This window comes from Dendrobates tinctorius, unplaced genomic scaffold (genome assembly GCF_039654945.1).
Source record: "Dendrobates tinctorius isolate UK_male_01 unplaced genomic scaffold, ASM3965494v1 ptg000083l, whole genome shotgun sequence".
Classification (NCBI taxonomy): Eukaryota; Metazoa; Chordata; class Amphibia; order Anura; family Dendrobatidae; genus Dendrobates; species Dendrobates tinctorius.
The window spans coordinates 24,873,156-24,900,031 of record NW_027361751.1 but is presented as its reverse complement, the minus strand read 5'-3'; the positions used below and the strand labels follow the sequence as shown (position 1 = coordinate 24,900,031).

General features: G+C 43.4%; 1 protein-coding gene across 7 annotated transcripts in view; it reads right to left on the bottom strand.

Annotated features, from left to right (window-relative positions):
* The window catches only part of ADAMTS6 (ADAM metallopeptidase with thrombospondin type 1 motif 6), a 405,198-nt gene that overhangs the window by 106,389 nt on the left and 271,933 nt on the right, over nt 1-26,876 (bottom strand). For all 7 annotated transcript variants that reach the window (XM_073584243.1, XM_073584241.1, XM_073584240.1 and 4 more), the window contains 2 exons: nt 24,967-25,112; nt 22,098-22,161 (listed from right to left, as the gene is read on the bottom strand). In XM_073584243.1, coding sequence (XP_073440344.1) covers nt 22,098-22,161; nt 24,967-25,112 — 210 coding nt within the window. The remainder of the gene's footprint in view (nt 1-22,097; nt 22,162-24,966; nt 25,113-26,876) is intronic.

Here is a 26,876-nt window from a genome sequence, read left to right as displayed (position 1 = left end):
TTTTATTTTCACAAGTGTAAAAACAGAAAATGAACCACAAAATTTTTTGTGCAATTTCTCCCAAATACGCCGATACCCCGTATGTGGGGCTAAACCACTGTTTGAGCACACGGCAGAGCTCAGAAAGGAAGGAGTGCCGTTTGACTTTTTCAATGCAGAATTGGCTGGAATTGAGATAGGACGCCATGTCGCATTTGGAGAGCCCCTAATGTGCCTAAACAGTGGAAACCCCCACAAGTGACCCCATTTTGGAAACTAGACCCCTTAAAGAACTTATCTAGATGTGTCGTGAGCACTTTGAACCCCCAAGTGCTTCACAGAAGTTTATAACGTAGAGCCATGAAAATAAAAAATCATTTTTGTTCCACAAACATGATCTTTTAGCCCCCAATTTTTTATTTTCACAAGGGTAACAGGAGAAATTGGACCCCAAAAGTTGTTGTCCAATTTGTCCTGAGTACACTGGTACCCCATATGTGGAAGAAAACTACTGTTTGGGCACACGGTGGGGATCGGAAGGGAAGTAGTGACGTTTTGGAATGCAGACTTTGATGGAATGGTCTGCGGGTGTCATGTCGCGTTTGCAGAGCCCCTGATGTGCCTAAACAGTGGAAATCCTCCACAAGTGACCCCTTTTTGGAAACTAGACCCCCCCCAAGGAACTTATCTAGATGTGTGGTGAGCACTTTGAACCCCCAAGTGTTTCACTAAAGTTTATAATGTAGAGCCGTAAAAATAAAAAAATCATTTTTTTTCCACAAAAATGATTTTAGCTCCCAATTTTTATTTTCACAAGGGTAACAGGAGAAATTGGACCCTAAGAGTTGTTGTCCAATTTGTCCCGAGTACGCTGGTACCCCACATGTGGGGGGGGACCACTGTTTGGGCACACGGTGGGGCTCGGAAGGGAAGTAGTGACGTTCTGGAATGCAGACTTTGATGGAATGGTCTGCGGGCGTCATATTGCATTTACAGAGCCCCTGATGTACCTAAACAGTGGAAACCCCCAATTCGAATTCCAACCCTAACCCCAACACAACCCTAGCCCTAACCCTAGCCCCAACACACCCCTAACCCTAGCCCTAACCCTAGCCCTAACCCTAGCCTGCCTACCTGCTTTTTTTTTCTTTACTTTTTTTTTTATTTTTGTGTTTTTTATTTTTTGTATTTTTGACTCATAGTAACGCCACTTCTCCACTGATCTCACACTGACAGATGATCAGAGGAGAAGCAGCGTTACTGTGTGACAAGATCGCTGCCTGACACAGCTGTGCCAGGCAGCGATCAGCTGTGCCAGGCAGCGATCTAGTCACACTGTAACGCTGCTTCACCTCTGCTCATCTGTCAGCATGAGCTCAGAGGAGAAGTCGCGTTATAATGAGGGAGATCGCCGGGAAACAAGCAGCTTTCCCAGCGAGCTCTCTCATTGGCTGCTGTGACGCGACGTCATCAGGACCTGAACCAATCAGGTCTCGATGACGTCGGGGGTCCCAGCATGCATTGTGCACCGGGATCCCCGCGTTATAAGATATGAGGGGGTCCCGGGGGGCACAAAACCGCCGACAGTAGATAAACGTCGGCGCTGCACAAAGCCCAGCAAGCGCCAACGTTTATCTACTGTGGGCGGTCGGGAAGAGGTTAATTAGCTTCTCTTAGGTCCCTGTAAGCAAAAGGAGTATCCTATTGTCACGTTTAGCAGAAACTGTAGGGAAACAAAGCGCACCAGACTATAAGGCCCCGTCACACATAGCGATCTCACTAGCGAGATCGCTGCGGAGTCACATGTTTTGTGACGCAACAGCGATCTCACCAGCGAGATCGCTGTGTGTGACAGCGATCAGCGACCGGCCCCCCTGCCGGTATCGCTGATCGCTCTGGGAAACCTCTGGACTTTTCTTTGGTCGCTGATCTCCCGCTGGCCAGCACGCATCGCTGCGTGTGACAGGCGGGAGACAAGCGATCTGCTGGTAACTAACGTACACATCGGGTATCCAAGGGACGGGCGTCCCTTGGATACCCGATGTGTACGTTAGTTACCAGCTCCCTGCATCAGCGCACTGGTAACTAACGAACACAGCGACACCGCGCGCTCGGCGTCGCTGTGCTAATCGCTGGAGAAGCTGTCTGACAGCTCACCAGCGATCATGTAGCGATTCACCAGCGATCCTGACACGTTGATATCGTTGTCGGGATCGCTGGGGAGTCGCTATGTGTGACGGGGCCCATAGGGTGATACCTTTTTAAAAAGATATATTAGATCCAGGTAATGTGTCCACCTGAGCGAGTTGTGTAAGCACAATTCCTGTAAAAGCTGTTGCTGCTGCCTCGTGGCTGGGGGATGAACTCCACCAGGTTGCTTGACGAGAGAGAATTCACGGTTATAGGCCGTGCTACCGAAATAAAGATACTTGATTCAGAGATATAATAAGCTGTTTTATTCCATTTATTGTCTCTTCTTGTCATTGACATATGTTTGACAGGTTTACATCTGGTTCTTTATAGTGTAGAGTAGTAAGAGTAGATTAGCCTTACACAGAGTTCTTTTACATCAGTGTTTCCCAAACTTCAGGCTTCAAGATCCCCCAACAGATCAGGTTTTCAGTATTTCCTTATTATTGTACAAGTGATGAAATTCTCATCAAGCCATCAGAAATTGCCAAGGGTTCTTTCAGATGTGCAGTACTAATGAAATCCTGAAAACATGGCCTGCAGGGGGTCTGTAAGGACCGAAGTTTGGACAGCACTTTTACATTGACTGCATAAGACAAATACGATCAGTACTCACCCAAGTAGCATTAATGTGATATGAAGTAATAAGGAAAACAATGAAAGCCCAACAGTTGTGAACAAATGTCTTACAGCTTTCTTGGACGTCCATTGTGGTATCTGATAAGTGTGCACAGCTACAGACTGTCAGAACCAGTAGCGTAGCTACCGGGGGGGGCAGAGGGGGCGGTGACCCCGGGCCCCGCGCTCTGATGGGGCCCACCCGAGCTATGCTATGTAACTATATCGGCGTGCAGATTGCGCCGATACAATTACATGCTGCAGCAGGGAGTGAGTCGTGACCGCTCTTCTTCAGAGGAGAGGGGGGGTTAATCACCCAATCCTGGCTGAGCGCGCTCTCCTTAAAAGCTCCCTGCTGCAGAGAAGACATCATCTCCAGCAGCAGCCTGGACGCAGGGGGCTCTGCCTCTGCCTGTGAGCTGAGTTCCCTGTCTGCTCTGCACTTGATTGCTTATGACTGAGAGGAGCCTGAAAGCGGAGGAGCGTGCTGCTCCAGGACCAGTGGACACTGCACACAGCATGGGAATTGCTGAGTATCTATGTTAATTACTATTTGAAGTGTCTAATCTGTTGCTTTGGATATATGCATACAACTTACAGCTATTTGGGTGTAATATTCATTACATGTTGCTTTCCTTACGTGTTACATAGTTTTCAGGCACTTTGCAGCGGTCACCGATGCGCTATATGGCGATGCTTTGTCTTGGCTTGGGAATTTACTGCACTTTGGGACTGAGAGAAAACCAGGAAAAGTGCAAACTAGAGATCGCACTGCTGGCTGCAGTCATTGAGCTGTGCAGAGAACGTGACGCATCCTCCCTGGCAGGCAGAGGGAGGGTTAAACCAGTGTATCGATCACCTTATCTCGCTGTTTGTGCTGGCGTGTAATTATTAACCTACCCGTTACCAGGCTGACAGCGAGTCCTAGAGGATTAGGGTATGTGCACACGTTGTGGATTACTCTGCGGATTTTTCCGTGCGGATTTGGCCAAATCCACAGGTAAATCCGCAGGTTAAATGACCTGCGTTTTACGTGAGAGATTTAGTGCGGATTTCCCCTGCGTTTTTACACCTGCAGATTCCTATAATGGAGCAGGTGTCAAAACGCACAAAGACTTGACATACTGCAGATTTAAATCTGCAGAAAATCCGCAGCATGTGCACTGTGTTTTTCATTTCTCATAGACTGTACTGTACAACGCAGCAGAAACTGCTGCGGATCCGCAGGCCCAAATCCACTGTGGATCTGCAGCAGAATCCGCAACGTGTGCACACACCCTAACTAGTGTTTGCTGCTCCCAGAGTGCTCCTACTGGGAAGTTAAGTCTGGCACTTGTGGTGCCACAGCAGCAGTTAGTGCTTGATGACAAATAGCTGTGGAATAGTGTTTTTCTATACAGCGATTGTTAGTGGCATGGACATTTTACTAGTGTGATATAATATATTAGTATCAGTAATGCAGGTGACTTATTGTTGGAGTGAATCCTACAATGTGGTTAGCTACAGGGGGGAGGGAGGTCACCCCGGGACTAGGACCGGCCCGAGAGATTACAGCGCCCTAGGCGAAACTATTTTGTTGCGCCCCTACTATTCTTGGCAGTAGATGAAAACTTGGGATATAAATTTAAGAGCAAAATAAACCACAACAACAATGATTAACTCTCTCCTAACTCTTTAATCTTCTGAGAAGTTGTATGGGACAAATATATACAAACTAATCAATAACACAAAACAAAAACGACCATAGGTAATTAAAATTTTTGTTTCCTTGCCTTTTTTTTTTTTTTAAAAGGATGACACTAAGTCACCTAGATTAATTTGTTTAGCAACTTCAGATTCTATCGAAATTGTTGCCAACCCAACCAACCTCTCTTGCGTCATATTTGCCCTTAAATATGTACACTTTTCTTTCCATCCCTAAAACTTTTTGCCTTTTGAAAATATTTTTTATAATTTTTTCTATTTTTTCTCTGGCGCCCCCTTTGGGTCGGCGCCCTAGGCGGCCGCCTAGTTCGCCTATACGTTCGGGCCGGCCCTTCCCGGGACCAGCGCTTTGAGGGGACCCACCCACAGCAAACCGATAGTGTTACATTCTGCGGCAGATCAGGCAGAATCGATCTCCCTGATCTGCCACCCAGCCGCTATGGGGCCCTTGAGCAGGCGCAGGGGCCCTGCGCCAGCAGTGGATCCCCACCTGCAAAATCAACTGTGTTGGCTGGATGCAATTTCAGCTGACTACATTGATGAGAGAAGGAGCATTACGCTTCCTCTCCCATCATCCCCCTCTCATCAGCTTCTGATGTCACTAACGCCAACACTGACAGGGGGTCGCATTGACGTCACTACTCGGAGCCTACAGTCCGGAGATGTGCGGGAGCTCGCAGCAGTGAAGAAACCAGGAGGAAAGGTGAGTTTTGGATTTATTTTTTATGAGGCTGCCTACGGGGTGCATTATATAAAGGGCTGCATTATTCTATAGGGTCTGCCTATGGGGAGTGCATTATACTATATTGAGGACTATAGTGAACTTGTCTGGCACATTATACTATATGGAGGCTATCTAGTGGGCCATCATACAGTGTGGAGATTACAGTGTTGGAGCTATCAAACAATTTGGGGAATAATAAGCGGTCAGTATATATACAGTGAGGGGGGATTAGACTGTGTATAAGAGAGCATCATACTGTGTATAGGGGAGCATCATACAGTGTATAGGGGAGCTGTACAGGGGGGAGACTCACGACAATTAAATGTAAAGTGGGCACTCATTGTTATAGGGAACTCAGGTAACTGACTGTCAAAGGGGCACAAATGGCGCTATTACTTTCTAGGGGACAAAATATGGGCACTGTTTTCGAGAGTTGCTTTAGAATTTAGAGGGCACAGAGAACCACACAGCAGGTACAGTTAAAGGGACACATACCCCAATGCTGAGCCGCTGCTGCTGTATCAGCAGGGTAAGGAGTTTGTGCAGGTAGGGAGTAGTCCCTTTGGTGACAGTGCTGAAAATATGAAACATGAAATGAATCTTTGTTGTAATCTCTGCAGACGAGTCTTGGCTGGAAGAAGTTGTCATGTTGGTCTGGGCCAGATGGAAACGTGAACGATTCCATCAGAAAGAACGTCAGCAGTAAGTTACCATCTGTAACTGTGCTGTGATCTCTTATACGGTATATTGTGTAGGACAGGTATCCACCACTCACTATATGGCGGTAATATCAATATTGGTCTTTATTTAGAAATTATATTCAGCAACAGCGCGGTCCTCTGCTGAGGTTCTCCTCCACTATTATTGTGCGTCACCGAGTTGTAATCAAAGTTACCTGGTTGGGGGCCCACTCAAAAGTTTCGCCCCCCCTGAACCAAAACCCTAGCTATGCCTCTGGTCAGAACAAATGTTTTCCTACAAGCTTAATGTTTGGCATGCCAATGTCAACTGAAGCCATGGCAAGAGGACATTTAGTAAAAGAATCAAATGATAGGCACTAGAAGAGTAGGCTCTCAGTAACCCCTAGTAAGTACCGTATATAATTGAGTATAAGCCGACCCCCCTAATTCTGCAACAAAAAAAAAAAAAAACTGGGAAAACTTATTGACTCGAGTATAAGCCTAGGGTGGAAAATGCAGCAGCTACTGGTAAATTTCAAAAATAAAAATAGATATGGAACATTTTTTAAAATGCATTTTCAATTTAGATTGTTTCCATGAAGGGTCAACGCTCCTTAGTCCTATTTTGGATGGAGCATCAATTCCAAATGTTAAAATTCAACGTGACATCCATGTCATAGGGACTCCATTCTATAAGCAGTTATTGCTCTGGTGGACACGAGCTGTCTATCTATATACAGTTGTGGCCAAAAGTATTGACACCCCTGCAATTCTGTTAGCTAATACTCAGTTTCAGGAAATGATTGCAAACACAAATTCTTTGGTATTATTATCTTCATTTAATTTGTCTTAAATGAAAAAACACAAAAGAGAATGAAGTAAGAAGCAAAACATTGATCATTTCACACAAAACTCCAAAAATGGGCCAGACAAAAGTATTGGCACCCTCAGCCTAATACTTGATTGCACAAACTTTAGCCAACATAACTGCGACCAACCGCTTCCGGTAACCATCAATGAGTTTCTTACAATGCTCTGCTGGAATTTTAGACCATTCTTCTTTGGCAAACTGCTCCAGGTCCCTGATATTTGAAGGGTGCCTTCTCCAAACTGCCATTTTTAGATCTCTCCACAGGTGTTCTATGGGATTCAGGTCTGGACTCATTGCTAGCCACCTTAGAAGTCTCCAGTGCTTTCTCTCAAACCATTTTCTAGTGCTTTTTGAAGTATGTTTTGGGTCATTGTCCTGCTGGAAGACCCATGACCTCTGAGGGAGACCCAGCTTTCTCACACTGGGCCCTACATTATGCTGCAAAATTTATGGTACTCTTCTGACTTCATAATGCCATGCACACGGTCAAGCAGTCCAGTGCCAGAGGCAGCAAAGCAACCCCTAAACATCAGGGAACCGCTGATGACGTCACTCTCGCGAGAGCGAGAAAGAAGACCGACGTCACTCTCACGAGAGCGAGAAAGATGACCGACGTCATCAGTGGTCTAAGCCGCAAAGCATTACTAGGAACGCGAGGCCAGGCGCGTGGAAAGAAAGAAGACAGGAGGCCGTCGGAAGGTGAGAATAACTTTTTTATTTTTGTAATATTTTTGTACAGGGTCGCGGCAGTGATTGATCGCGGCTACAGGGCCGCGACGCTAATTGGTCGCGGACAGAGGGCCGCGACGTTAACTGGTCGCGGCTACACGGAAAGGGGGGTGAGGGGACCATGCATACCAGGAAAGGGGGGTGAGGGAACCATGTATACCAGGATTGGGGGGGTGAGGGGACCATGCATACCAGGATTGGGGTTGAGGGGACCATGCATACCAGGATAGGGGGGTGAGGGGGCCATGCATACTAATAAAGGGGGGTGAGGGGACCATACATTCCAGGATAAGGGGGTGAGGGGACCATGCATACCACGAAAGGGGGTGTGAGGGGACCATGCATATCAGGATTGGGGGTGAGGGGACAATGCATACCAGGATTGGGGTTGAGGGGACCATGCATACCAGGATAGGGGGGTGAGGGGGCCATGCATACTAATAAAGGGGGGTGAGGGGACCATACATTCCAGGATAGGGGGGTGAGGGGACCATGCATACCACGAAAGGGGGTGTGAGGGGACCATGCATATCAGGATTGGGGGTGAGGGGACAATGCATACCAGGATTGGGGGGTGAGAGGACCATGCATACCAGGATTGGGGGGTGAGGGGACCATGCATATCAGGAAAGGGGGGTGAGGGGACCATGCATACCAGGAAAGGGGGGTGAGGGGACCATGCATACCAGGATTGGGGGGTGAGGGGACCATGCATACCAGGATTGGGGGGGTGAGGGGACCATACATTCCAGGATAGGGGGGTGAGGGGACCATGCATACCACGAAAGGGGGGGGTCAGGGGACCATGCATATCAGGATTGGGGGTGAGGGGACAATGCATACCAGGATTGGGGGGTGAGAGGACCATGCATTCCAGGATTGGGGGGTGAGAGGACCATGCATTCCAGGATAGGGGGCTGAGGGGACCATGCATTCCACAAAAGGGGGGTGAGGGGACCATGCATAACAAGAAAGGGGGGTGAGAGGACCATGCATACCAGGATAGGGGGGTGAGGGGACCAAGCATACCAGGATAGGGGGGTGAGGAGACCAAGCATACAAGCATTGGGGGGTGAGAGGACCATGCATACCAGGATTGGGGGGGTGAGGGGACCATGCATACCCCGAAAGGGGGGTAAGAGGACCATGCATACCAGGATTGGGGGGTGAGAGAACCATACATATCAGGATTGGGGGGTGCATTATTGCATTATTATTAAATCTTCAAAAATAAACTGCATATATATTCTAGAATACCCAATGCGTTAGAATCGGGCCACCATCTAGTATATTAGAAGGGTGGTCATTCATTTGAGTGATGGCCTTATAACATATTTCTAGCCTTTACTTTCCCCTGGCAAAATTAGCTGTCTCCAACGGGTGTCAGGAGCAGAACACAGGGAATCAGTTGACAGCCCCAGGGGTCATATTCTGAAAGGGCTTGTCTGTGCCAAGACAACTTCTTTAACAAGTTTCAGCACCTATTGCCATGGAGTGATAACTGCATATGTATGGCACCCTACGCGCAGACAGATGGAGCCATGCAGCATTTGTCATTGCCTACTGCAGTCAATATGTTCTACTGTACTACATGACAGGCATCTAGAAAAAGTCCTTTAGGATGTAAAATGTGTACATGAGCAGTGGACCCTCCTTGATGGGGCATCTGGACAAGGGTTATCTTCCTAAGACAACCCCTTTAAAGTTACAGAAACACCATGCAATATTGTGTTGCTACTAAGGGATATATGGTTATTTCACATTAAATTATTAACATCTGTTTGCAAGTCAAAGACTATTTCTGAAGGCATAAGTACAGCAATGTCAATACTTTGCCTACTGGTGGCCACACTGTAATGATAGCTTATTGTATCTCCATTACCAGTGCACCGTATAACAAATACAATACCTTCTCAAAGGCCTTAGCAATTACAGCTTATTTTCATTCTGCTTCCTACCGCAGCATGTCAAGGCTGTAGGAATTGGAAGGTGAAGCCATTTCACATTGTAAAACTATGCGAATCAGAAATGCCAAGTGAAGTCTGAATATCTGTGAATTACACCACACGACTAGTAAAAACATTGTGTTCCCTGAGCAGTATGATGCTGCTTTGGTATGTATGACTTAGCGGTAGAGGAAAAATACAGAGGGTTCAACAACAACAAGATGTAATGATTCCATTTGGGTAGAAATTAGAATGACCTAATGATGACAACATACAGTGTCTTATAAGTCTGTGCTACTTCACTAAGGAAATCGACTTCATCCGCCTAGTAAAACATTCCAAAACCAATCTTCTTTAGATTTTCCAGTGTAATACCCTCTCCTTGGAAATGAGTGAATGGTGAAATACCAGTACAAATATAAAAGAGAGTGACATAGGGTTATTCACCACCAGTGGTGGAAAGGTGGGCTAAACCATCCAGACCTCACCAGTGGTGGAAAGGTGGGCTAAACCATCCAGACCTCACCAGTGGTGGAAAGGTGGGCTAAACCATCCAAACCAAAATGAGTAGCCTGACTTGACCAACTTTACTTAATTTAAAAAAAAACCAAAAAACAGACTTTTGCTTTATTCTCTTGGGATCTTGAGCAAAGGTTTTTGGTTTTTTTTACTTCTTGTGTTTTTTTTTAAAAACGGATTATCCAGAGTCCTCATTCTCGACAGATCTCAAGCCAAGCGGTAGGTATGGACTTTTATAAAGTCAACAAGTGGATTTGACAGATTTATGGTTGTTCAATATAATTGGGGGTTCATTTTATTTAATTTTGTATATTGTAGGCTGGTAAAATGTATGGGTTAAGTGAATCATCTATATTATTTTGCACCTTCAATTGAATGTGTGTCAAATAGAGATGAGCAGATCTTTTGAAATTTGAATTCACCATCTTGGCTGAATCTACCCAAAAAATTTGATTTGCGGAGAAATATTTTGCATGAATCTCAATACTGGAAAGATTGCAATTGCTTGGAAAATACATATGGGAGAGAGGAGAGGGACAGGACCCCGCTCACTATAAGAGCTTGCACTCTACAGGAGAAAACACTCACCCAGTGTCTCTGGAGATAGGAAAGCGACAAACTGTGCTCCTTTGGGAACCACTGATCTGTGATGGCCCAGGTACGGACCACCACTGTATAAGGTATGATAATCAGCTAGATGTCATAGTTGCAGGGCATTATTGGGAGACCATGCGGCAACGTAAAATGACATTAGCCCACACTCTGATGCTTCAGCAAGGTGGAAAATGGTGCCGGGCATGTTTTTTTTGCTAACTGCGAATAGAATATCTAAATGTTTGTATTTGCTTGAAACTGCACCTTTCAGAAAATTCATCTTGAACTTGATCCTCCGCTCATCTCTGTTGTCAAGGTCTGAGAACACATTGGTGACTACGGGGACCAATCAATTGTCAGTGTCAGTATCTGCTATTTCGTCTGATAAATGACAATAAGTCCTGTGTGCTCAATGATAATAGAAAAGTTTACAATGCAATTACAAATAATGCACTTAACCTGCTAGCAGCTCGGCAGTTTCTCTCACGGTGCTAGCGGGATCTCACCGACATCACAGCAGTTCAGCCCGGCAGGGAACACAGCCTCAGTGACTGGCGGTAACCTTGAGGACATCACCGCCAGTCACTAAGACTGCACTTGCAGCAGCTCAGTCATCACTGGTTCTCAGCCTGGACGGTCACATCTTGGCACTGTCCAGGTTGAAAACAAATTATCCCCCAGACATGGATTACGGTGTGGAACAGAACGACAGAGGTGAGAGATATTGGTGTTTTTTATTTTTGTTTTATTACAGGAGAACAAGGGCTTCAGTGGAATTAACTGTGCATGTTATTTTTAAATAAAAAAGTAAAACTGTTTAATCTAATTGCTAATCAAGGACTTTATTCTGGCTGTGTCGTTATTTATCATATAACTATAGGATTAGTAATGGATAGGAGTCTCAGACACCTCTCCATTAGTAATCTGTGGGCTTGATGTCACCTGACAATACAAAGGTGACATCAACCCCACAAATATTAACCCCACTTGCCACCACTACAGGGCAAGTTGGAAGAGCCGGGCAAAGCACCAGAATTGGTGCATCTAATAGATGTGCCTTTTCTAGTCAGCTGCAGGCTGCTATTTTTAAGCTGGGAGGGCAAGATCCATGGCCCCTTACCAGACTGAGAATACCAGCCCCAAGCTGTCTGCTTTAGCAAGGCTGGTTGTCAAAATGGGGGGACCCCACACTTTTTTTTTTAAATTTATTTAAATAATTTGTAAAAACAGAGTGGGGACCCCTCTATTCTTGATAACCCACCTTGCTGAAACTGACAGCTGAGGGTTACAGCCCTCAGCTGTGAGTTTTGCCTGGCTGGTTATCAAAAATACAAGGGAACCCACGACATGGATGTTCTTTAAATTATTTTTTTACAGTGCAGGAGCCTGTTAATGAATACACCCATCAGCCATTCCTGCTCTCGCTGTTATCAGCAGCAGCAGGTGTTGAATTATGGGAGCTGTAGTCCCATCAGCTGACACCAGTGACCGGAGGTAAACTTTATATGGCCGATCACAGCTGAGCGCTCACACTGTCTTTTCAGGGATGATTTCACTGCTGATCAGAAGCAGCGTTTGCTGCGCTGTCATGCACATGACAGAGCGACAAACACCTGGTGTTAGGACAGCCAAACTCGAACAGTAACACAGACTTCCTGGTGGTCCATGCTCGGTGTCCATGCCCGAACAGTAGGTGTTCGGTACAGATGCCGAACTTTACTGTTGGGGTTTGCCCATCTCTAGTCATGAACTCTCATGTGGCCTGTTGGGAAATTAATTGTCCACCCCTGCTGTACTGTACTAGTTGTAATCACACACAGCTCCACAGTGAGATCAGCATGGCATACAGTCAGCTATCCTATATCACACTAGTAACGTCCACTGTCATTTGAAATAAACTCTGGAGGCAGATTCTTAGGAAGATCTATGTCTGGCCCATAGATCTTAACTAATTTACAAATCAATTAAAACATGGATTTCTCTGGAATAAGACATCGGATTGCAGATATCAAGGTATCATTTTATTCACCTTCCTATGACTTGCATGCTCATATAGACAGGTTAGGAGGGTTAATTCTACGAACAGATTCCCTTTCAAGACACAACATATCGATAAGGGAATGGTAATGTCCAACTTCACATATTTCGAAGAGGAGGAAGAGAGGGACAGCACAACATAAATAGCATAATAAACGGTATTTTATTGTTTGCTCTTATTGAATGCAGTACTAAGCAGATATACATGCGTTATATACATGTATAGGTGCAAGATACAATTAAGAGGAGTAGATTGGGTACTTCCAAGTGCTCCATGAAGCCACACGTATTAGTAGCAGCATGAAGCAGTTTTACAGCTGCTAGTAACATTTTTCATTTCCTGCCTTTTACAGTCTGCATTAGGAGTTTTCTAAATTAATAAACATTGTTTTGTAAGAACGCTCGACTTTCTAATACAGAAAAGTGGCCTGGAGGAGGAAAGTAATTTCATGAAGAGCAGTCAGGGAACAGAAGAAAGGAATTAGTTTACCCTGGAGAGGTAGGAGACTTTTTTTTAACAAAGAGCAGAATCAGCAAAGAGTTACGTCTTAAAATTATTAAAGAGATGATGGATGCTGACACTGAGGGTAAACGGCTGGAGAAGAACAGCAGGTTTAAGAAATACATTAGTCATGCACAGAGCTTTCGGTTCTCCTATGGTTAATTCTAGCATTAATCAAGAGTGGGGCTCCAAAATCCCTATTAGCAGATAGATCTGTCATAGCCCCATATGGGTCAATGTTAGAACTTGCTGATTTTTTACTTTTTAATAGCAAAGTGATGGCACCTTGATGTGCCCCATAAGGTAGAAAGGAATCCGATTAGATGCGAGTTGTAAAAAGTCCCATATACAAGGGCTTCTCACTAAACTAGATCATCAAAATATTAATTTATTTCAGTTCTTCAATACAAAAAGTGAATCTCATTATATAGTCATCACAAACAGATTTATTTCAAGTGATTATTTCTGTTAATGTTGATGATTATGGCTTACAGCCAATGAAAACCCAAAAGTCATTATCTAATTGACAAAAAACACCTGCAAAGGCTTCCTAAGCATCTAAAAATGTTCCTTAGTCTGTTTCAGTAGGCTCCACCATCATGGGGAAGACTGCTGACTTGACAGATGTCCAGAAGGCAGTCACTGACACACTCCACAAGGTGGGTAAGCCACAAAAGGTCATTGCTAAAGAAGCTGTCTGTTCACAGAGTGCTGTATCCAAGCATATTAATGGAAAGTGGAGTGGAAGGAAAAAGTGCGGTAGAAAAAGGAGCAGAAGCAACCGGGATAACCACAGCCTTGAAAGAATTGCTAAGAAAAGGTCATTCAAAAATTTGGGAGAGATTCACAAGGAGTGGACTGCTGCTGGAGTCATTGCTTCAAGAGCCACCACACACAGTCGTATCTGTAAGGAGAAGCAGCAAGCCAGGCTTGTCTCATCCGTAACTGGTCCAAAACCATCAGGTTTGTCACTCAAGTTACAGGGGGGGAGCGCTTCGAGTAACTGGATGTTCCCTGTGCTCGAGAAAAGTGGGCACGGCTAAGCAGGCAGAAAATGCGCGCAGAAATTCAAACCGTTGAGGTGGAAACGCTGAGTGCGCATCAGTCCTGTGAGGTAAATTCAGTTGTGAGGCGAGGGGGCGGAGCTAAGAGAAGCTAGGGACGAGAGGATGCGCTGACAGGAACCGACCAACGGGGTCCCGCTGACACACCGCATGTACCGCTGTCCCCGCCTACATCAAGGACCTTAACAAGACTACGAACTCGGCCGACGACACTGACAACTGCCCCGGCCGATGGTTCTGACCGGGGAATGCAAGGTCTGTATAAGGGATACCGATGCTCAACGGTACAACACAGCAGACCGAGCAGGCCATTGTGAACTGTCGGCCCCGATAGTACAAGGATTCTCACCGCTGAGGGAAGAATCTATCCTCCCTTTTTCCCTGCATCCGTTGGGGCCAGTGCCCATGCTAGAACCCTGGGCAATCATCGCCATCGTCAGGATCAAAAGAAGACACCGTCATCGCTAGTATTATAGAGGACATAGAAACCGTCAGGACCACAAGAGGACATTCTCAACGCCAGAAAAGCTTCCCCCATTTTCCACAGGACTGTAACAGATCCCCGTTGTGGCTCATTCCAAGTGGCCCCAGTTAAAGAGAGGGGCACTTCAGTGACTGGAGTCCAAAGGGATGTGTATAATTTATATTATATTCTCCTATTAGTTAAAACCCCCTTGGAAGTATTCTTTGTATTAGGGAAGAACTCTCCCCCTCATTTAAATATCTCCCTGCGAGGAGTAACCTCCTGTTAATTAAACCCTTTGTTATTAACCCTTGGTCTGCCTCTTGTCCGTTACTGCAGGGTTCCCCAACTTCAGTCCTCAAGGCCCACCAACAGATCATGTTTTCAGGATTTCCTTTGTATTGCACAGATGATGCAATTATCACCTGATCAATTCTAAGGAAATCCTGAAAACATGATCTGTTGGTGGGGCCTTGAGGACTGGAGTTGGAGAACCCTGCGCTACTGCATCCCGCTACCTGCTCACATATCCAGGACATGGGCTAAAAATGTCATATTCCTTGCGTCAAGCCACTCATGACCAATAGACAATGCCAGAAGCATCTTACCTGGGCCAAGGACAAAAAGAACTGGACTGTTGCTCAGTGGTCCAAGGTGTTGTTTTCAGATGAAAGTAAATTTTACATTTCATTTGGAAATCAAGGTCCCAGAGTCTGGAGGAAGAGTGGAGAGGCCACAATCCAAGCTGCATGAGGTCTAGTGTGAAGATTCCACAATCAGTGATGGTTTGAGAAGCCATGTCATCTGCTGTTGTAGGGCCACGGTGTTTTATCAAGACAAAAGTCAGCGCAGCTGTCTACCAGGAAATGTTAGTTATCAAAGCAACCTGGGCTTCAATAACATCTCAGCAGTGCCACAGGCTGATTGCCTCCATGCCACGCCACGTTCATGCAGTAATTGATGCAAAAGGAGCCCCGACCAAGTATTGAGTGCATTTGCTGAACATACATTTCAGTAGGTCAACATTTCAGATTTTAAAATCATTTTACAAGCTGGTGTTATAAAGTATTCTAGTTTACTGAGATAATGACTTTTGGGTTTTCATTGGCTGTAAGTCATAATCATCAACATTAACAGAAATAAACACTTGAAATAGATCACTGTTTGTAATGACTATATAATATGAGTTTCACCTTTTTGTATGGAAGAACTGAAATAAATTAACTTAAAGATGATATTCTAATTTACTGAGAAGCACTTGTACATATACTTTTTTTTTTAATATATGCATTCTTAATAAATTGTAATAAATGTTTTTTTACAGGTGTTTCTTTGCAACAGATGCTAAAGTCAGCAGACAGCAAACCCTGATGTTCATATCGTCACAGGCACTTCTGTTCCACAGTCAAATAGCAAAGTGGCTGAAAAGTCAAGGAGTTCTTGGCCGTTCCTTCTTTCTCCCTGTATAGGCATTGAACACAGCGCTAAATGTGATGTGAACAAAGTCTTAAAGAGGACCTGACACTTCCCATAACCTTTGAAAGCAACACCTGGTAGCATGTTAATCACAGAGGCTAAAGCGCTAAATAGCACAAAACAATCCAAAAACTGGAAAAGACACAAACTCCATGGAAGAAATAGAAAAAAGAGCACATCTATAAAATGCAAAATTTTATTAATATGTCAAAAAAGTAATAATCTCAATAAAGTGCATATAAAGACAGTACAAGATACAGAAAAGGAAGGACAGACTGAGGGAAACAATTCCAGTGTCCCCTGCCAGCTATAAAATGTAATGCCCAGGCAGAGAGCTGCAACCATATCCCCTTGAGAAAGCAGTTACATTTGAAGCGAAACGCGCGTGAGGGGTCTCTGTCGGTTCCATACCCAATGTCCCGTGCCTGCTCCCTACATTGGTAAGCGCTGCCCCATTTTATCTATATGCTTGTTATGGTGATTTACCACTATTATGTGTACCTTGACACTTTATGGTAGCAGCTCTCTGCCTGGGCATTACAATTTATAGCTGGCAGGGGACACTGGAATTGTTTCCCTCAGTCTGTCCTTCCTTTTCTGTATCTTGTACTGTCTTTATATGCACTTTATTGAGATTATTACTTTTTTGACATTATATTAATAAAATTTAGCATTTTATACATGTGCTCCTTTTTCTCCATTTCCTATAAACTTGTAAGTTTTTTACCTGTTGAAAATGAAAACGACGCTGTTCTCCTGAATTTGCCATTGCATTTCGATTATTTCTGCTGCTCTCTGATTCTGAGATATTGCCCACTCTTCTGTATATACATCTAGACTTTTTATCCAATTGGATGTGGTGGTCAACCTTTCTGTGTGGGTTTTCTTGAGAACCTCACCCAGTTGGCTAAAATGACTAGATTTACCGTATATACAGAGAAGAGGGGTCCAAATCTATACAGGGTGGGCCATTTATAAAGTTTGATCCAAAATGGCAGATTTCAGAATGACCGCCATGGTCACCACCCAAAATGAAAAGTTACCCCCCTCCCATATACTAATGTGCCACAAACAGGAAGTGGATATCACCAACCATTCCCATCTTATTTAGGTGTATCCATATAAATGGCCCACCCTGTAAAACAGAGAGGCAGGAAAATAAGGTAAAGAAAAAAAAAAAAAAAAAACATTTATGGCAAGTGACTGGTTCTCTAATGACCTTAGCGTAGGCCATCAATGTATGATTGGTGGGGACCTAAGGGTTAGACTCTAACCCCAAGCACCCCACTAGACATTTTTAAGGATGTTTAATGGAAGAATATTTTATCACTACTGATAGATGAACTTTTCAAGTCTGAACACTTGATAGATATTCTTGAGAAATTGTAAAAGAATTTCCAGAGGTCACTGTACATAGCCCGGCTACATGTAGATAGTGTGCCTGACCTCTAGTTGAATTTCTAATCATATGGGGAAACATAAATTTGGTTATTGAGTAATGAATTACTTCATTCACTTTAAGTTAGTGATACATTGGGAACAGCCAGAAGTCATTCCTTTCCTGGTAAGTATAGCTCAGTGTTCTTTATGTGATTTAAAATGGGTAGACAATGATTCTTCTGCAAGGATTGCCAGACCTCAAGCACACAAATAAACATTCAGAAACCACGAAAGGGTCCAAATATTTTGGGTGGCGCAATCACAAAAAGCCACAAAACTAAATATGATAAAGGGTAACAATAAAGTACAATAATTGCCTTTTCCTCATAGTGTAGGAGTCAGGAATTGTCCGTGGGTTCTTGAAGGTCACTAAAGAGTTTGCTAAAGTTGGCTTAGATACCATTCACAATGATTAGAAGAACAAAGGACTGACAGTGATAGAAAATGCTACACCAATTTATTACACTAATAATACAATATTGCTGGTGTAGTTATATCTATTACTATTTTATATTTATTTTTAAAGCACCATTAATTCCAGGGTGCTGTACATGTGACTCTCACTGAAAATATTGGAAATCATATGAGAGGTTTTCATTGCTATGTACATACTTTCTCAGTTTCCTGGAGAGTAGAGGTGGGCAGACACCTGGATGTCAGGGTCCGGCCGAACAGTTACAAAAAGTTCGGGTTCGGTACCAGAACAGTACCCACCCCAAAGACGGACCCCATTCACTTGAATGGGGGGGACCGAACATCCAGTGTTCTGCACTATCATGTGCATGACAGCGCGGCAAACACCACTTCTGTCAGGTCAGAGAGCCGCGGTTCCCACGCTGTCAAAAGCTGTGATCGGAGGTATAAGCTTTACCTCCAGTCACTGCTGTTCAGTTGATGGGACTACTGATCCCATCATCCGACACCTGCTGCCGCTAATTACAGTGAGAGCAGGAGCGGCAGATGGGAGTATTCATTAGCCGCTCCTGGCTGTGAATAGCCGCATCTTGGCACCATCCAGGTTGAAAACTATTTATCCCCCAGACATGGATTACGGCATGGGACAGAACGATGGACAGGTATGATATATTGTTTTTTTTTATTTTACTTTTATTACAGGAAATCTAGGGCTTCGCTGGAAATAGGTGTCTAACTAAAAATAGAAAACGGTGTTTAGTCTGATATATATATATATATATATATATATATATATATATATATATTTGTCTTATTCTGTCTGTAACCGAAATCCCGCATCGCTGATTGATCGTGGCCGCCAGGCCTCGACCAATCAGTGACAGGTGCAGTGCGCAGGTGCAATCCGGAATTCAAAGGACGCACACCACCACTACCATCGGGAGATCAGCGGCACTAGCCGCTGATCTCCCGACGGTCGCCGCGGGTCATCTCCGGCCACACGCACGTCAGCGGCGACGCAGCCGGGAGATGACCGGCGCTAGCCGGTTCCCAGGGTCCGAAGGAGAGGAGACTCCTCTGGACCCTGGGTACCATCAACCTGTAAAAAATAGAATTAAAATTAAAAAAAGAGTGATATACTCACCTTCCGACGGCCTCTGGACTCTCTCTTCTCCATGCTCCCGGCATCTTCCGTTCCCAGTAATGCTTTGCGCCAAAGACCGCTGATGACGTTGCACTCTCGCGAGAGCGGCCTTTTCTGGGCAGCTGCGGGCTGCTATTTTTAGGCTGGGGGGGACAATCTCCATGGCCCCTTACCAGCCTGAGAATACCAGCCCCCAGCTGTCTGCTTTAGCAAGGTTGGTTGTCAAAAATAAGGAGGGGAAACTCACACCGTTTTTAAAATTTTTTATTTTAAATAATTAAAAAAACAGCGTGGGGACCCCTCTATTCTTGATATCCAGCCTTGCTGAAGCAGACAGCTGAGGGATGCAGTCCCCAGCTGTGAGTTTTGTGTGGCTGGTTAGCAAAAATACAGGGGAACACATGCCTTTTTTTATTATTATTTATTTTCAGCGCAGGAGCTGGCTAATAAATACTCCCATCCGCCGCTCCTGCTCTCACTGTTATTAGCGGTAGCAGGTGTCGGATGATGGGAGCTGTAGTCCCATCAGCTGGCACTAGTGACCGGAGGTAAACTTTATACCTCCAATCACAGCTGAGCGCTCACGCTGTCTTTTGGCAGTGAACTGCGGGTCTCTGACAGCACGACAAACACCTGGTATTCGGGCAACCATATTCAAACAGTAACACGGACTTCGTGGTGAAGTCCATGTTCGATGTTCAGTACGGATGCCGAACTTTACCGATCGGGTTCGCCCATCTCTACTGGAGAGCCCCTTGAGGATGTCACGTTAAGGCTATGTTCACATGTTGCGTTTTTTGCTGCGTGTCTTTCCGCAGGCAAAACCTGCTCTCTTAGCATAGAAGAAGCTGCTTACAAAAAGCAGGTTTTACTGTGTTTTTGCTGCATTTTTTGCTGTATTTTTGTTATTTTGTGCACGCTAAAGTTTAGTGGCCCCCCCCAAAAAAGCCTGATTTAACTTCCTTTGGTTTTTGCACCAAAAATGCAACAAAACTGATACCTCCGTTTTTGCACTTACTCATTGTTTACAATGGTTGAAAAATGCTGAAAGAAGTGACATGTAACAATTTGCAAAAACACAACAGTTTTACAAATCAGTCAGGAAAATAAAATCTGTGTGTGTATGAGATTTCTGAAATCTCATAGGCTTTGCTGGTACTGTAAAACACAAATTAATTTGCGTAAAAAAACCACAGCAAAAATGCAACGTGTGAACATAGCCTTAGGGTCCTGGATGCAGAAATATGACTCTGTATTGGCGAAAGGGCTTTTATAGAGGTCCAAAAACTCTTAATATGTCTGTAAAGTGCTGTGATATGTGATGGTGCTACATAAGTATAATACATACTATATACATACTAGATATGCATCTTATTTCATATAAAGGTAAACAAGTATTTTTTTATTTATACAAGTCTGAGAAAAAAATAGTTCCTATGTTCATAATCAGGACTAAACTTGAGGCTATTTAACCATTTGTGGACCAATTAACATCTGAAAATTCCTGTCTGTTCCACATAAAAAATGTGAGATTCTGCAGCTGCAGACTAAGATAATAGATTGTGCAGCTGCAGCAGAGACCCTGCCTTTTTTTATTTTCTATGCTGGTAGTGACAGACCCTGCCTTCCCCTATACACAGCACTCTGAGTCCCATGCACACAGTTAACCCCTTAGTGACCTCCACCTGGTGCAAATGCCGCAGCTGTACGCTATAGCTAAGACCCTGCTGCATAAGCTACTATCAGTGTTTGCACTGACTGACCGTGGCGTTTTTAACCCCTTAGACTTTCTTTTCTTTGCTTTGTATCCTGCATTTTTCACCACAATTTCCCTGTGCAGTCTCTAACTCTAATTTTTGATTACCTATGAGCTAGTGAAAAGAGACTAGCTAATATAACATCCCAAATATAAAGTAAGCACATAGATGGATACCTGCTTCTTTCTCTGCTTAAAAGGGTATTCTAAATTCTATTCTTTCAAGATCACCAGCCCGCAGCATCAGCATTTCCCAGATGAGGTCTCCTAATCTCGGCTCGCTATACCAAGTAGTGGGCTTGTCCAAAAAATGCCCAGTTATCGCTATATATGTAAATACACTGATAGCAGTGTAGTCTTAAAACAAACCATTGATAGCTGCATGTGCTGCTGCAGAACTTGTGCTGAGCTTTATAGTTATACTAATAATACAGCTCGACTAAACAGAACGGTCAAAAGAGAAATGACTACTCCCCAGAAACCATAAAGTAAGGAGACTCTTCCAGATTAGGAAGCAGACGCAGTGACAGGAGGAGAAGCTGACGCTGCTGGGTGTCCAAAAATGGGTCCAGTTGCAGAATGAGGACTTCAGTCTGGAGGAGATTTACACCACAAAGTACTACCACATGCACACAGAGAAGAGAAAATTTGAGACATAGCTCTGAGATGCTCATAAGACTATTTGGGAACACCTCTTTAAGACATCTTTAGAAGTAACAGAATGGATAAGATTATAGAGCAGTACTGAGCTGTGTGGCTGTGCATGCAGCTCAGGCTTAAGTTAAATTGCTCTCTAATTGCATCATGATCTGCTTGTCTCTCTGCCTGCACTTGTTTTCTTGTTCTGCTCCTCACTCCTCCACCCCCTTCATAAAGTATAGTAGGTGTAACCTAACACTTCATTGTGCTGGCATTACCTCTTGCTTTGACCAAGAGGGAATTGAGCTGTATTTCACAATGGATGATGAGTTTCAATAGTTAGTGCGGATTTGAAGAAGTGGCTGAAGAGGTAGAGAAAGAAACCAATTTCTCTGATGAGATACATTACAAAGCTTCTTTTATTTTCTTGTACTGTTGATTTATGTATTTTTGTAGACTGTGTTGGCTTCAGTGTTTGATTACCTTAAAATCATAACAAGGCACAATTTTGTTTAGGTGTAGGGTTAGGTGTATATACAGTAGATAGTAATTGATATCAACCAAAGACTGACTAACCAACATAGGGAGGAAGAGTGAGATTTACTTACATCGGTGTTACAAGAGCGGTAGCGCTTCCTTTCTCCCAGGCAATATTTTCCTCCTCCTGATGGCCTGTAAAAAGGCACTGTGCTTTACTTATGCATGCCACATATGTTCATTGTGCCGATAGTCATACATAACAACATGGATTTTATTTTAAGTCTATGAAAGCTAATTTTGAAACTGCGAAAATCACAATTTGACCTTTCCTTTTCATTACCTTTTGAGCCCTGGCAGAAATAAAGGGGAAATAGTATCAGGATAGAAGATACAGCTGTAGACAAAACATGTATAGTCGTGACGGTGATCTCATCGCCTCGTGGTGATGTCTGGGGTAATACAATTCTAATGTAATAACATCAAGCCTGGCATATCACACCAAGTGTGATAGGAGACCCTACTTATTACTTTAATCGTTCTGGGGGGAACACAATATTACAATGTTATATTACAGAATGTAAGAATGAGTAAAGCAACTTCTCACTAAAAAACTAAGAAAATTTAATGTAACCACAGCATGGTGAAAACAGATTTTGTATTAAATGAATATGTCATCAATGATCCAATGAACACCATTTTTTTTCTCTCTAATTAATATATTCAGAGCATCATTTTTTAGAATGCTATTTGTCTGTTCCTCATGTAAAATGTATGGGATGGCTACTACTACCTTCGAAAAGCTAAAACTATAAAATAAAGAATAAATAAAAAGTGTGAAGCCAAGTAAAGTTATACAAACTATATCTAATCTATAATAATAAATGCCCTAAGCAGCTTCTGGTTGTAACAACTTCCGTCCAGTTGTAACCGGTGACGTCACCGCACACCTCTTTCCATGTTAACCCTCAACACACACACTCCTCTCACCTTTCACCATCTCCACTCACTCTTTCACTCCACATACGACCCCTTCTCTCACTCCGTCTCTCATACTCACGCCGTCATCGCCGCTGATCCACGATCCCCGACATCTTCTTCCGCCGGTGCCATCCTGGATCCAGACGTCCTCCACGCCGGCGACATGTTCTTGCGGCGACGCCATTTTGGATCGGCGAAATCCCGCGATAGTCAAGATGGTGTCGCCGCAAGAACATGTCGCCGGCGTGGAGGACGTCGGGATCCAAAATGGCGTCGGCGAAATCTCGCGAGATTTCGCCGACACCATTTTGGATCCCGACAGCATCCACGCCGGCGACATGTTCCTGCGGCGACGCTATTTTGGATCGGCGAAATCCCGCGATACTCAAGATGGCGTCGCCGCAAGAACATGTCGCCGGTGAGGACGACGTCGGGATCCAAAATGGCGTCGGCGAAAACTACAGGGCCCGGTAGGTTTGGATTTCTTTTTCCCTTAATAATAAAGACCTCCATTTAAAAACTGCATTGTGAGATGATTGGTGTCATTTTTGTCTAATATTTATATTTGTTTGGTATCTGAAACATTTAAGTGTGACAAACATGCAAAAAGAATAGGAAATCAGGAAAGGGGCAAACACTTTTTCACACAACTGTAAATCAAACTGAGAAAAGCGTTAAAGGCAGCAAGTCACAGGAATGAATTACCTCAAACATAGGAAGAAGCTTGACAAAGGCATGTGCCGAAATGAGCATCGGGGCTGGTGCTATTCCAGCAGGAGAAGATACTTATGGCTAAGCATCATTTTGGTCTACTACATTACTTATAGCACAATTTTGGAAGTTGTGGTAAGTCTGGGTAAATTTGGTTTATCCATAGAGGGTGCATATAATATACATCTGTATTTACCACCCAATAACCTTACCATAATCAGGGTTTAATAATGCTTATTCAATATTTTTTGACAACTCGTCCATAATATATATACACATACTGTGTTTGTAATTCCAAAATGGTATAATTTATATAAGACCTCCAGTCACAGTAGTGTGTAAAGTTATGTCATGATAATAACATGTGAACTGAATAGGTTGTAAGACCAAGAGACAAGATTATGGGCACAATTAAGAAAGCAACAAAATTATATAGAAACTTATACTTCATGTGTCCCTCTTTTCCACCATCTCTTTTAGGTGAATTAGGCTGAATCAAAGCATGTATATTATATGATTTCTGATAAATTCTAAGGAATGATTTAATTCCTTTTGACATTGTGAATGTGACTATATATAGTTTAATATTGATTTTTATCCTATATATGCAGATTTCCTTGAAAACGGCTTGTATGCTGAAAATAGGTATTATATGTCTGATTCTTCATATGTTGGCTTTGAATTAAATAATTTTTTTGCACTTTACTTCAATTCTGATGACATGTTATTTTTGAGTGTCAAAGGTTTTTTTTTTTTTTTCAAGAATCTGATGTTAACAGTTCCTTCAAATGCACCCATCTTTCTAAGGGTAGGCGCACACGGTCAGTAAACGCTGCAGGTTGAACCCTGCGTACTTGCGCAGCGTCCAGACGTTACATCATTGTGGATGGGATTTCAAGAAATCCCATGTCCACTATGCGTCCCTAGACGCCCGCGGATCCCCCTCGGGGACGGACATGCGGCGTGACTCTCCAGACCGCAACATGTCTATTTATCTTGCGAAGACGAGAGTCTCCGCAGAAGAAATTTTGCCTGTACAATGTATTGGACTTGGTGAATCCACACGGCTCAGTGAACACATGCGGATTCACCTGTGTTCAATAGCCGGCAACGCTTTGGACGCAGCAGACATGTGCCGTGTCCAAAGCGCTGCCAATTGCTGAACCTGTTCACATACCCTAAGGAGTGCGAAAACCTCTAACTACTTGTACTGTAAACAGTAAAATTACAACATACAAACAAAAATAAAACATAAAAAAGGTCACAAATGTTTCTTTAGGTTGGCTCAGGCTTACTTTAGTTACTTACGCTGGACTGTCACAGTGTCTTATAGATGACGAGACCCCTCCACCACAGGTTCTGGTGCACTCTCCCCATAATGACCATGGACCCCAGTCACCATCTAAACTTTTAGGCCAGGTTCCAAAGGTTACACATTCACCTTGATAACACCACTAGAAATAAATAGACCAGAGATGACATGAGAATTTGCCTAACACTAGTAAGAAAAAAGCTACATTCAGACAATGCTCCATTATAATATTTCTAAAAATGTGAATAATTACATATCACACACATTATAGTAAAATAAAAGAGAGTAACATTTTCACATCTGATATTAACAATAGCTGATTAACTCCTTGAATCCTTATATAAGAAATAAACATTATGAAGACTTCTAATAACCAGCTACAGTCAGCTAAGGGGTTATATGCGTTGGATAGTTACTAACTATTGAATGGGGCCTTCATAAATAAGCTGATCAGTTTTGCCCACCAGCGATCAACTGTACAAAACATCGCAGAAAGAATTGAATTTTCCTGCAGCACCACCACAGGAGAAAAAAAGCATTACACAGTGCCCAACAAATCAATAGAGTGTCCGTGTATTGTATAGCAGAACAAGTTCTCCAGAAGAAGAGAATCTAAACCATCCTTCATTCTGGCCAAGAGACCAAAGGTCCTGTCCTCTTTCCATTACCTTCCTAATAGGGCATACAATTTCTTTTTCTCCATTGTAAATCAATAGGTCTACAGTAAATATACAGTAGTACCATTTTTGACCATGTGGTTTCTATAGGTAAAAATTGATGGAACCACCTGTGGTTTTCACAATGAGGTACAATATAGTCAAGTGTGTCAAAACCTTTAAAGGGTTAACCTGTCTGGAAAACTTCTAGATCTGTTGACATCCATCCACTGTGGCCACCACTGAAATAAAAGAGGCTCTTTTATACCAGCTAGAAGTTGATAACTTATTCTAACCTGAATAACCCTTTAAAGTTTATACTAAAGAACTGTATAAATTCAGATTCCCGTTAAGTAAGGTAATTGTTCCTTTTCCAGGTGGTAAATAAAATAAAGGCTTCACTGGATCCCGGTTTCATTACTGGAAAAGGCATATATATATTTTTTACATCTGAAGCATCTTGTCACAATTTCAGAATCACAAGGAATGCGACAAACCTCTAAGTCTCAATATGAAACCAGCCAGAGGAATATGTTATTTAGTATGCTTTGCTTACATATAATCGCCATAATATTCCACAGCGCCTTACACACATGGTCATTACTGTCCCCATTGGGGCTCACAATAGAAATTCACTATCAGTATGCCTTTTGAGTGAGGGAGGCAGCAAACCGGAGAACCTGGAAAAAAACAAATCAAACACGGGGAGAACATACAAACTCCATCAGATGTTGTCCTTGGCGCGATTTGAACCCAGCGCTGATACAGTAGGTCACCATGCAGGGGCAGTATTTTTGCTTTCTGACATCTTCAGCATTCAATGCACTATTCTCTGTTCTATGTACAACATTTTTTTCTTTTACAGTGCCATGCTGACTCCGCATTTTCTGGCACCTCTGGATTATCCAAACCAATTTTCTGACTGTTGACTCAGTTTAATTGGATCTGTTGCAATCCGTCAATGGTTTGTTTACAGAAAACTCCTTTTTAGAAAGTAAAACAGAACTGGGCCAAGTGTTGTGCCAATTAATTAAGTAAACGAGTGTTACAAGTGGAGTCAGGTGCTGCAAGACATTACTAAGCTGGATCCACATTCTGTGTCATACCAACAACTGTGCTTGCTAATAGTGGAGTCATACAGGCCAAAACAAGGAGTAGAACAAAAAAATAACAAAAGTAGAATGTTTCCCATTTACTTTCTCTACATTCACGAGCTACTCCTGACATTTTCTTCAAAAACTAAGGGGCAG